This window comes from Nansenia antarctica (assembly GCF_963989245.1).
Source record: "Nansenia antarctica genome assembly, chromosome: 3".
NCBI lineage: Eukaryota > Metazoa > Chordata > Actinopteri > Argentiniformes > Microstomatidae > Nansenia > Nansenia antarctica.
The window spans coordinates 77047819-77061358 of NC_137688.1; the positions used below are offsets into that span (position 1 = coordinate 77047819).

General features: G+C 50.8%; 1 protein-coding gene across 1 annotated transcript in view; it reads left to right on the top strand.

The window, feature by feature from the left end:
• Positions 1-255: 255 nt before the first annotated feature.
• Positions 256-13540, top strand: part of LOC308154428 (structural maintenance of chromosomes protein 1B-like) — a gene marked incomplete at both ends in the record, with an annotated part of 27547 nt that continues 14262 nt past the window's right edge. The window contains 7 exons of the mRNA XM_080527589.1: positions 256-278; positions 2171-2192; positions 3139-3324; positions 4541-4717; positions 9436-9582; positions 11030-11167; positions 11594-11710. Coding sequence (XP_080383715.1) covers positions 256-278; positions 2171-2192; positions 3139-3324; positions 4541-4717; positions 9436-9582; positions 11030-11167; positions 11594-11710 — 810 coding nt within the window. The remainder of the gene's footprint in view (positions 279-2170; positions 2193-3138; positions 3325-4540; positions 4718-9435; positions 9583-11029; positions 11168-11593; positions 11711-13540) is intronic.

The following is a 13540-nucleotide window of genomic DNA, read 5'->3' on the forward strand; positions in this document are numbered from 1 at the left end:
CCTGACACTGTGGTGCGGAGAGACACACACACACACACACACACACACACACACACACACACACACACACACACACACTGTACCCTGACACTGTGGTGAGACACACACACACCTGAGGAGGCTGTACCCAGAGACTGTGGTGAGGAGACACACACACACACACACACACACACACACACTGTACCCAGAGACTGTGGTGAGAGACGTACTCTTGGTACTTTGGTACTCTGTACCTTTGACTTCTAAACAACCCAGATGGGGCGGCTGTGTCTCAGGAGGTAGAGCCGGTAGAGTCTAATTATCGCAAGGTTGGCAGATCGGCGGTTCGAGCCCCGACTGGCCACATGTCGAAGTGTCCTTGGGCAAGACACTAAACCCCAAATTGCTCCCAGTGAGCGGGCCGGCGCCTTGCATGGTAGCTTGCCGCCATTGGGGTGTGAATGTGTGTGTGAATGGGTGAATGAGAGGCCGTTGTAAAGAGCTTTGGAATAAGGCATAGTCTGTCTGTTTACCATCTACCAAACGGAGGGTTTCCAGACGTTACTCTTGGTACTGTGGTTCTCAGTACCTGGTAAAAGAAATACACAAGTTAAAACACATTGAACATGACAAGACAAAACAGAGCAGAGAACAAGAACAGTTACAAGCCAAGGAGAAATCAGACCAACAAACGAGGGTTCCCACAGGTCCTTGAAATACTTGAAAGTTTGTGAATTTGAGAAAAAGTGCCCGTGCCCGTTCCAGCCCTGAGTCGGGAGATTCAGAGTATAACATCCCCACCATTAGATTAGGATTGATTAGATTAGGTTGACAACACCACACTACATTTGAGTTTAAGGATATCAATGTTATATATTTGTGTATGTTTTATCTTTATGTATTAAATGTTATAATAGTTCCACATTTGAGACCTGTCTTCCCCCCCCACTCAGTCATTCAGTCGGTGTCCATCATTTTAGTTCAATTTAGTCTATCTATAGTGTTAGAGTTTAATTTGTGCCACTAAATTGAAATAGTCCACGGGTGTGTATCCCCCCGATACATCCTCCTCATTCTCATACTCCCGAGTCCGAGTAAGCATGATTTGACAGGCAGCTAGACTTAATACCTTCCCAATCAGCGAGACGTGGTTAGAGAATTTACGTTGTTTTATTGATAAAAAGGGTAAAACTGGAAAGAGAATATAGAAAACGTACATTACTGTCGTGAAACTATTTAACACACTGCAGTTAACGTAATGTGGAGTCCGTTCATTGATCGATCGATGCAGTCCGTTCAAATAGCCATCAAAAGCTAAACTAGGCATACTTAAAATTACCAATTACATACTCAAATCCCATTAATGCAATTGAAATAAACATCTTAAAGTAGCCTACAGTCGTAATTCAAAGTAGCAAAGGTGACTAGGCTGCCCAGTGTGGCGCGCGTGCAGCCCTGGACATATTATGCCATAGTAGCGCATGCGAATCATGAACGCCTATATTATTATATAGTTCGCGATCTAATCGTATCGGATGAGAAATAGACATTAAATGGCATAGGCCTATATAGGCTATACAACAGCTAATCACCGCGACAAACACCTATATTATATTCTAATATGATGACCGGAATTTCTCCCGTTTGTCCGACACATTGAAATCTTCCCGGACACGTTGACCGGCACCAAATTTTTCTAACGGAAACCCTGACACACACACACACACACACACACACACACACACACACACACACACCTGAGGAGACTGCACCCTGACACTGTGGTGAGACTCACACACACACTCACACACACACACACACCTGAGGAGACTGCACCCTGACACTGTGGTGCGGAGAGACACACACACACACACACACACACACACACACACACACACACTGTACCCTGACACTGTGGTGAGACACACACACACCTGAGGAGGCTGTACCCAGAGACTGTGGTGAGGAGACTCACACACACACACACACACACACACACACTTGAGGAGGCTGCACCCTGACACTGTGGTGAGACTCACACACACACACACACACACACACACGCACACACACACACCTGAGGAGACTGCACCCTGACACTGTGGTGCGGAGAGACACACACACACACACACACACACACACACACACACACTGTACCCTGACACTGTGGTGAGACACACACACACCTGAGGAGGCTGTACCCAGAGACTGTGGTGAGGAGACACACACACACACACACACACACACACACACACACACTGTACCCAGAGACTGTGGTGAGAGACGTACTCTTGGTACTTTGGTACTCTGTACCTTTGACTTCTAAACAACCCAGATGGGGCGGCTGTGTCTCAGGAGGTAGAGCCGGTAGAGTCTAATTATCGCAAGGTTGGCAGATCGGCGGTTCGAGCCCCGACTGGCCACATGTCGAAGTGTCCTTGGGCAAGACACTAAACCCCAAATTGCTCCCAGTGAGCGGGCCGGCGCCTTGCATGGTAGCTTGCCGCCATTGGGGTGTGAATGTGTGTGTGAATGGGTGAATGAGAGGCCGTTGTAAAGAGCTTTGGAATAAGGCATAGTCTGTCTGTTTACCATCTACCAAACGGAGGGTTTCCAGACGTTACTCTTGGTACTGTGGTTCTCAGTACCTGGTAAAAGAAATACACAAGTTAAAACACATTGAACATGACAAGACAAAACAGAGCAGAGAACAAGAACAGTTACAAGCCAAGGAGAAATCAGACCAACAAACGAGGGTTCCCACGGGTCCTTGAAATACTTGAAAGTTTGTGAATTTGAGAAAAAGAAATCAAGGTCTTAAAAGTTTTTGAAAATAGACATGGGTCAGTGCTTGAATGGGGGCGGTGTTGCGCGACGGATCCTTGTCGGGAAATAGTCCTATACCCCCCTTGGGAGCGGCCGCTCAATATGCCGCTCCCTGTTCCTATTATATAAATCCTCATCTAGATCTGTCTCAAACTATGCCGTGTTGGGTCCTTGAATTTGAGGGAATTGAGTCTTGAAAGTCCTGGAAAGGTGCTTGAATGTGATGTTTCAGAAGGTGTGGGAAGGAACCCTGAACAAACAATCAACAGCAGGCAAGCAGGGGACGGGTGCTGGTTTAGAAATCTAATGTTGTTGCGTGTCTCCCCCCCCCAGTTGGGGCGCCTGGTGGACCTGTGCAGCCCCATCCATAAGAGGTACCAGCTGGCCGTGACCAAGGTGTTCGGCCGCTACATGAACGCCATCGTGGTGTCGTCTGAGAAGGTGGCGCGGGAGTGCATCGCCTACGCCAAAGAGGAGAGGGCCGCACCCGAGACCTTCCTGCCTATAGACTACCTGGAGGTGAGGAGGGGGGGAGGGAGAGGAGGGGGAGAGGACAGGGCCAGGCCAGAGACCTTCCTGCATAGACTACCTGGAGGGGAGGAGGGGAGGGGGGGGGGGGAGAGTGACTACTTAGACGTGAGGGGGGGGGGAGGGCGGAGGAGGGAGAGGGAGAAAGGAGGGAGAGTGACTACCTGAACGTGAGAGGGAGAGGGGGAGAGGGGGGGGAGGAGGGAGAGGAGGGAGAGAGGAGGGAGAGGAGAGAGACTACCTGGACGTGAGAGGGGGAAGAGGGAGAGGGGGGGGAGAGAGGAGAGGGAGAGAGGAGGGAGAGTGACTACCTGGAGGTGAGGAGGGGAGGGGGAGAGGAGAGGGCCGCACCCGAGACCTTTCTGCCTATAGACTACCTGGAGGTGAGGAGGGGAGGGGGGGGGGGGGGGGGGGGGGGGGCCGCACCCGAGACCTTCCTGCCTATAGACTACCTGGAGGTGAGGAGGGGAGGGGGGGAGGGAGAGGAGGGGGAGAGGAGAGGGCCGCACCCGAGACCTTCCTGCCTATAGACTACCTGGAGGTGAGGAGGGGAGGGGGGGGGGGGGTGGGGGAGGGGGGAGAGGGAGAGAGGAGGGAGAGTGACTACCTGGACGTGAGGAGGGAGGGGAGGGGGGGGGGAGAGAGAGAGGAGGGAGAGAGGAGGTAGAGGAGGGAGAGAGGAGGTAGAGAGGAGGTAGAGGAGGGAGAGAGGAGGGAGCGAGGAGGTAGAGGAGGGGGAGAGGAGAGGGCCGCGCCAGAGACCTTCCTGCCTATAGACTACCTGGAGGTGAGGAGGGGAGGGGGGGGGGGAGGGGGGAGGGGGGAGAGAGGAGGGAGAGTGACTACCTGGACGTGAGGAGGGAGGGGAGATGGGGGGAGAGGAGGGAGAGGAGGGAGAGGAGGGAGAGAGGAGGGAGAGGAGGGAGAGAGGAAGTAGAGAGGAGGTAGAGGAGCGTGACTACCTGAACGTGAGAGGGGGGAGAGGGAGAGAGGGGGGAGAGGGAGAGGAGGGAGAGAGGAGGGAGAGGAGGGAGAGGAGAGAGACTACCTGGACGTCTAGTTCCGTCTCACACTACGCCGTGTTGGGTCCTTGAATTTGAGGGAATTGGGTCTTGAAAGTCGTTGAAAGGTGCTTGAATGTGATGTTCCAGAAGGCGTGGGAAGGAACCCTGTGTATAAACGAAGCTTCACTCCCTCACCTGTGCAGGTGGTCCCCCTGAACGAGCGTCTGCGGGAGGTGGCGGGGGCCAAGATGCTGGTGGACGTGGTGCAGACGGCCCCCCCCCTCAGGAAGGTGGTGCAGTTCGTCTGTGGCGACACCCTGGTGTGTGACACCATCAGAGAGGCCCGCAGCATTGCCTTCGACGGCCCGCAGAGACTCAAGGTGTGTGTGTGTGTGTGTGTCTGTGTGTCTGTGTGTGTGTGTCTGTGTGTGTGGGTGTGTGTGTGTCTGTGTGTGTGTCTGTGTGTGTGTGTGTCTGTGTGTGTGTGTGTCTGTGTGTGTGTGTGTGTGTGTGTGTCTGTGTGTGTGTGTGTGTCTGTGTGTGTGTCTGTGTGTGTGTGTGTGTGTGTGTGTGTGTGTCTGTGTGTGTCTGTGTGTGTGTCTGTGTGGGTGTGTGTGTGTCTGTGTGTGTGTGTGTGTGTGTCTGTGTGTGTGTGTGTGTCTGTGTGTGGGTGTGTGTGTGTCTGTGTGTGTCTGTGTGTGTGTGTGTCTGTGTGTGTGTGTGGGTGTGTGTGTGTCTGTGTGTGTCTGTGTGTGTGTGTGTGTGTGTGTGTGTGTGTCTGTGTGTGTGTGTGTGTGTGTGTCTGTGTGGGTGTGTGTGTCTGTGTGGGTGTGTCTGTGTGTGTGTGTGTGTGTGTGTGTGTGTGTGTGTGTGTGTGTGTGTCTGTGTGTGGGTGTGTGTGTGTCTGTGTGTGTGGGTGTGTCTGTGTGTGTCTGTGTGTGTGTGTGTGACACCATCAGAGACGCCCGCAGCACCGCCTTCGACGGGCCCCAGAGACTCAAGGTGTGTTTGTGTGTGTGTGTGTGTGTCTGTGTGTGTGTGGTGTGTGTGTGTCTGTGTGTGTGTGGTGTGTGTGTGTCTGTGTGTGTGTGGAATCGATTTTATTTGGAAAAGGTCAGACCAGAAAATGTGTTGTGTGAAACGATAAACATATCGCAAGAGGCCACGATACGATAATCGCTGTATCGATATTTTGTCCCACCCCTTTACATTTACATTACATGTTTGGCATGTAGCAGACGCCTTATTCCAAAGCGACTTACAATCGATACATTTGACTATGCAAGTGAATCATCAATCCACCAGTCGTAGCAGAAAGAGTAATCTAGCTCAGGCCAGGGGCCACTGGCAGTTGTCGTGAAAAAGTCTTTTTATTTTTTTATTTTATTTTTTTATAGACACTGAAGAGACAGTAGAAGTAGGGCAGTAGAGTCTTAGGAGGCACAGTGTAGGGGAAGTAAAAGGGAAAAGCAGGTGTCTCAGGAGACGCAGTGCTGGGGGATAGTAATGTCCCCCTGTCCTCCCTGCAGACGGTGTCCCTGGACGGCAAGCATGTTCTCTTAAGCCCAATTTATACTTCTGCGTAAAATCGACGGCGTAGCCTACGCGTAGGCTTGCGTAGGCCCGCAGCCTACGCCGTAGGTTGACGCGCACCTCTCCAAAAATGACATTTACGAGATGTACAATCCTGTTTATTTAGAAATAAATGATTAGTTAGAGGGAGCCCCATGGCTGTTCGTTGGGTTTAAATTATATTTATGATAGACATATTTAATGTAAAGTTATCTATAAGAACTGTGATTGGTCCGCTTGGTAGCGTCACATTCCGACTCTCTCGTAAATGCGGAAGTCATGACAGTAATGTCATTTACTTTTTCTGTAATTACTTATTAATAAGGGTGTAATGGATCACCTAACTCACGGATCGGATCGTGTCACGGTTTTTGAGTCACGGATCATTTTTCGGATCAACACAAGACATAAAAATAAAAATAAAACGCTTTTTCCTCGAATTCTGTAAAAACACCACTTTTACTGTGTAAAACCCAACAACATTCAAGATGTCAAAACTGGTATATATATATACATACATAACATATTCTACACTCAAACATTAGGCTACATATTAAACAGAAACACACATTCAACTTAAATGATGCAGTAGGAGAGAGGGGGGAGGCACCTGGTTGCAGCAGTGAATCACTGGGCTCTTTATAGCAGACAAATAAACATGTTTTATGCCACTTTTAACTAAATAATAAAGTGAAACCTTACTTTAAACATGGTATGAAAAAATTGGCTACATTATCAGAAGTTGTCAAGCTGCCTTTTTCGTGCCTCCCGTCAACACACCAGGGTGATGTCGCGGCAAATGTGTGGCCATGCTCGTACGACTTTCTCATTGCACAACGCTTAAACACCGTAACTTTTTTATCGACCACACTTCCAATGACACTGTCCGTCATTGTTATACAGTATATCTCAAAAGTGAGTACACCCTTTAGATTTTTGCAAATATTCTGTCATATCCTTTCAGGGGATAACACTATCTTAATGAAACTTTGATATAACTTAAAGTACGGTAGTCAGTGTGCTGCTTGAATAACAGTATAGATTTATTGTCCATTGAAAATTACTCAGTACACAGCTGTTAATGTCTAAACAGCTGGCAACAAAAGTGAGTACACCCCATAGTGAACATGTCTAAATTGTGCCCAAAGTGTCAATATTTTGTGTGGCCACCATTGTTATCTAGCACTGCTTTAACCCTCCTGGGCATGGAATTCACCAGAGCTGCACAGGTTGCTTCTGGAATCTTCTTCCACTCCTCCATAACGACATCACGGAGCCCACGGATGTTGGACACCTTGCACTCCTCCACCTTCCTCTTGAGGATGCCCCACATGTGCTCAATTGGGTTTAGGTCTGGAGACATACTTGGCCAGTCCATCACCTTAACCTTCAGCTTCTTCAGCAAGGCCGTTGTCATCTTGGAGGTGTGTTTAGGGTCATTATCATGTTGGAAAACTGCCCTACGGCCCAGTTTCCGAAGAGAGGGGATCATGCTCTGCTGCAGGATGTCACAGTATATATTGGAATTCATGTGTCCCTCAATGAAATGCAGCTCCCCAGTGCCGGCAGCACTCATGCAGCCCCAGACCATGATGCTGCCACCACCATGCTTGACTGTAGGCAAAACACATTTGTCTTGGTACTCGTCACCAGGGTGCCGCCACACACGCCGGACACCATCTGACCCAAACAGGTTTATTTTGGTCTCATCAGACCACAGGACATGGTTCCAGTAACTCATGTTCTTGGATTCATTGTCTTCAGCAAACTGTTTGCGGGCTTTCTTATGCATCGGTTTCAGAAGAGGCTTCTGTCTGGGGCGACGGCCATACAAACCGATTTGATGCAGTGTGTGGCGTATGGTCTGGGCACTGACAGGCTGACATCCCACTTCTGCAACCTCTGCAGCAATGCTGGAAGCACTCGCACGTCTATTTTTGGAAACCAACCTCTGGATATGACGCTGAGCACGTGGACTCAACTTCTTTGGTCAACCCTGGCGAGGCCTGTTCCGAGTGGAACCTGTCCTGGAAAACCGCTGTATGATCTTAGCCACTGTGCTGCAACTCATTTTCAGGGTGTTGGCAATCTTCTTATAGCCAAGGCCATCTTTGTGAAGCGCAATAATAAGCCGCTCAGAGAGTTCCTTGCCATGAGGTGCCATGTTGTCCAGCATTCAGAGAGAATTGTGCCCAAAACACCAAATTTAACAGCCCTGCTTATCATTTACACCTGAATCCTTGTAACACTAACGAGTCACATGACACCAGGGCGGGAAAACAACACCATTGGGCACAATTAGGACATGTTCACTATGGGGTGTACTCACTTTTGTTGCCAGCTGTTTAGACATTAACAGCTGTGTACTGGGTAATTTTCAAAGGACAATAAATCTATACTGTTATTCAAGCAGCACACTGACTACTTTCAGTTATATCAAAGTTTCACTAGGATAATGTTATTCCCTGAAAGGATATAACAGAATATTTGCAAAAATCTAAAGGGTGTACTCACTTTTGAGATATACTGTAATTGACAGAGAAGCCAAAGTGCTCCCATACATGGGATTTAAATGACGAGGGAGGCATTTCGAGTTCTTCTCTGTCACCAACATTAGCAGCACTCGCCATGATACACTTGGGCTGCGTTAGTAAATTTGCTCTGAGAGCGCCGAAGAGCACACTGGGTCCGACATCATAAAGGGACCAAGTAATTTGATTGGACAAGAGGCGTTCCATGAATGCTGATCAGATTCCAGAGCGAATTTACGAACGCAGCCTTGTTGTTCTGGATTTTTTTCCCCATTATCAACCTATCATTGCGCTTTAGAGTAAAACAAAGCACGCAACTGTCGCGTCTATCTTTTCATGGAAACTCTACATTGTGATTTACAAGGGATATTAACTAATATTAAGTAATATTATTACTTGGTTACATTTTGCAATTGATCCGCGGTACACGTGCGTGCCGAACCGTGGGGGGCGATCCGTACGGATCACGGATTATCTGTGATCCGTTACACCCCTACTTATTAATAAAGATGTGAAAATGTATGATAACCATCTTATTATCTTAGTTTACTGTCATTTCAATGCATTATAGACATTTTCTTTACAACAAGCATAACAAAAATACGTTTTTTGATCGCTATTATGCCGCTATGAGTACACCGACCAACGCGACGCGACGCGACCAACGTAAAACTATAAATTGAATGAATGAATGAATGGTCTTTATTGTCATTTCTATAGTACAGGTACCAAACAACGAAATTTGGGAGGGGTGGCTCCCCTGGTGCTAGGAAAGAAAAAAATAAACAAAAACAACAAGAAGGGAAAGGAGCTGGTTTACATAAATAAAGGCTATGTATGGGAGAGCCCTTGCGTAGGCGCGCGTAAATTCGACGCAGAAGCATTAATTGGGCTTAAGTCGGGGGTGATCTCTGTCTGTCCTCCCTGCAGACGGTGTCCCTGGACGGCAGCATGTTCTCTAAGTCGGGGGTGATCTCTGTCTGTCCTCCCTGCAGACGGTGTCCCTGGACGGAAGCATGTTCTCTAAGTCGGGGGTGATCTCCGGGGGGTCCAGCAGCCTGAGGAGCAGCGCGCGGCGCTGGGAGGAGAAGGACATGGCCCGGCTCACAGACCGCAAGGAGGCGCTGACTGCTGAGCTGCGCGTGAGGCTGCACGCCGCTGCACCACCTGCACACACACGCTGCACCACCACCTACACACGCACACGCTGCACCACCACCTACACACACACACACTGCACCACCACCACCTACACACACACGCTGCACCACCACCTACACACACACACACTGCACCACCACCTACACACACACACACTGCACCACCACCTACACACACACATGCTGCACCACCACCGCCTACACACATACACGCTGCACCACCTACACACACGCTGCACCACCACCTACACACACACGCCGCACCACCGCCTACACACACACACGCTGCACCACCACCACCTACACACACACACGCTGCACCATCACCTACACACACACACGCTGCACCACCACCTACACACACACACGCTGCACCACCACCTACACACACACGCGCTACACCACCACCTACACACACACGCTGCACCACCACCTACACACACACACGCTGCACCACCTACACACACACACGCTGCACCACCACCTACACACACACACACTGCACCACCACCTACACACACACACGCTGCACCACCACCACCTGCACACACACACGCTGCACCACCTACACACACACATGCTGCACAGCCACCTACACACACGCTGCACCACCACCACCTACACACACACACACGCTGCACCACCACCTACACACACACACGCTGCACCACCACCTACACACACACACACGCTGCACCACCACCTACACACACACGTTGCACCACCACCACCTACACACACACACGCTGCACCACCACCACCTACACACACACACGCTGCACCACCACCTACACACACACGCTGCACCACCACCACCTACACACACACACGCTGCACCACCACCACCTACACACACACACGCTGCACCACCACCTACACACACACACGCTGCACCACCACCTACATACTCACACGCTGCACCACCACCTACACACACACACGCTGCACCACCACCTACACACACACGCTGCACCACCACCTACACACACACACACGCTGCACCACCACCTACACACACACACGCTGCACCACCACCACCTACACACACACACGCTGCACCACCACCTACACACACACACGCTGCACCACCACCACCTACACACACCCACACTCTGCACCACCACCTACACACACACACTGCACCACCACCTACACACACACGCACACACACACACACACACACACACACACACACACACACACATATTAACACTAGAACGGCCGTGAGTAAATGTTTTTAAATATCTTTGCACTCGATCAAATTTCAGGACCCCTCCTTTCATGACTTGTCCTAGATATGTGCGTTCTACCACCCAGTATCCTTACATTTTCTAAATCACATCAGGATAAGCTAGTATGAAGCTATTTTGCAGTTTTTCGGTGTAGGAGGCAGGCTGATTTATGAGGTATGACCCTGGTCATGTGACAGGGTCTGATGAAGCTGAGGCGTAAGGAGGTGGAGCTTAAGCAGGTGCAGGTGCAGGCCCTGGGGGTCCAGACCAGGCTGAAGTACTCCCTGTCAGACCTGGACCGGCTCTGCAAGAAGGACGTCCCCGCCTGCCAAGCGGTAACCCCTGACCCCTGTGATGTCATACTGACCCCCTGTGATGTCATACTGATCCCCTGTGATGTCATACCGACCCCTGTGATGTCATACTGACCCCCTGTGATGTCATACCGACCTCCTGTGATGTCATACCGACCCCTGTGATGTCATACTGACCCCCTGTGATGTCATACTGTATATAGAGAGAGGGAGGGAGAGGGAGGGAGGGAGAGAGAGAGAGAGAGACAGAGAGAGAGAGACAGAGAGAGAGAGAGACAGAGAGAGAGAGACAGAGAGAGAGAGAGAGACAGAGAGAGAGAGAGAGAGAAAAGACAGAGAAAGAGAGAGAGTTACAGACCAAGAGCAGGTGACAGCGTTGTAAGACTCTGTTTGGTCCCTGATACAGGAGGTGTCCAGGAGAGTAACAGTGTTTGGTCCCTGATACAGGAAGTGTCCAGACTGCAGAGTGAGCTGGCCAACCTGGCGTCTGACGTCCAGATGCAGAAGGACAACGTGGAGCTGAAGGACGTCGACATACGGACCGTCAAAGCCAAGCTGGAGCAGGTCAGTGCTGTTATCACAGCTTAGGTTTAGTTAGGGGGGTTAGGGGTAGTTAGGGGGAGTTAGGGGGAGTTAGGGGGAGTTAGGGGAGTTAGGGGTAATTAGGGGGAGTTAGGGGTAGTTAGGGGGAGTTAGGGGGAGTTAGGGGTAGTTAGGGGGAGTTAGGGGAGTTAGGGGTAGTTAGGGGAGTTAGGGGTAGTTAGGGGAGTTAGGGGTAGTTAGGGGGAGTTAGGGGAGTTAGGGGTAGTTAGGGGGAGTTAGGGGTAGTTAGGGGAGTTAGGGTAGTTAGGGGGAGTTAGGGTAGTTAGGGGAGTTAGGGTAGTTAGGGGGAGTTAGGGGTAGTTAGGGGGAGTTAGGGGAGTTAGGGGGAGTTAGGGGTAGTTAGGGGAGTTAGGGGAGTTAGGGGGAGTTAGGGGGAGTTAGGGGTAGTTAGGGGGAGTTAGGGGTAGTTAGGGGAGTTAGGGGTAGTTAGGGGAGTTAGGGGGAGTTAGGGGTAGTTAGGGGAGTTAGGGGGAGTTAGGGGGAGTTAGGGGGAGTTAGGGGTAGTTAGGGGAGTTAGGGGGAGTTAGGGGGAGTTAGGGGGAGTTAGGGGAGTTAGGGTAGTTAGGGGGAGATAGGGGTAGTTAGGGGAGTTAGGGGGAGTTAGGGGAGTTAGGGGAGTTAGGGGGAGTTAGGGGAGTTAGGGGGAGTTAGGGGAGTTAGGGGAGTTAGGGGGAGTTAGGGGAGTTAGGGGAGTTAGGGGGAGTTAGGGGTAGTTAGGGGGAGTTAGGGGTAATTAGGGGGAGTTAGGGGGAGTTAGGGGTAGTTAGGGGATTTAGGGGTAGTTAGAGGGTAGTTAGGGGTAGTTAGGGGAGTTAGGGGGAGTTAGCGGTAATTAGGGGAGTTAGGGGGAGTTAGGGGAGTTAGGGTAGTTAGGGGAGTTAGGGGAGTTAGGGGGAGTTAGGGGAGTTAGGGGTAGTTAGGGGGAGTTAGGGGAGTTAGGGGGAGTTAGGGGTAGTTAGGGGGAGTTAGGGGTAGTTAGGGGTAATTAGGGGGAGTTAGGGGGAGTTAGGGGTAGTTAGGGGATTTAGGGGTAGTTAGAGGGTAGTTAGGGGTAGTTAGGGGAGTTAGGGGGAGTTAGCGGTAATTAGGGGAGTTAGGGGGAGTTAGGGGAGTTAGGGTAGTTAGGGGAGTTAGGGGAGTTAGGGGGAGTTAGGGGAGTTAGGGGTAGTTAGGGGGAGTTAGGGGAGTTAGGGGGAGTTAGGGGTAGTTAGGGGGAGTTAGGGGTAGTTAGGGGAGTTAGGGTAGTTAGGGGAGTTAGGGGTAGTTAGGGGAGTTAGGGGGGTGAGTTAGGGGTAGTTAGGGGAGTTAGGGGAGTTAGGGGTAGTTAGGGGAGTTAGGGGTAGTTAGGGGTAATTAGGGGGAGTTAGGGTTGTAGTTAGGGGAGTTAGGGGGAAAGTTAGCGGTAATTAGCGGTAATTAGGGGGAGTTAGGGGAGTTAGGGTAGTTAGGGGAGTTAGGGGAGTTAGGGGGAGTTAGGGGTAGTTAGGGGGAGTTAGGGGAGTTAGGGGGAGTTAGTGGTAGTTAGGGGAGTTAGGGGGAGTTAGGGGGAGTTAGGGGGAGTTAGGGGGAGTTAGGGGTAGTTAGGGGAGTTAGGGGGAGTTAGGGGAGTTAGGGGGAGTTAGTGGTAGTTAGGGGAGTTAGGGGGAGTTAGGGGGAGTTAGGGGGAGTTAGGGGAGTTAGGGGGAGTTAGGGGGAGTTAGGGGAGTTAGGGGGAGTTAGTGGTAGTTAGGGGAGTTAGGGGGAGTTAGGGGGAGTTAGGGGGAGTTAGGGGAGTTAGGGGGAGTTAGGGGG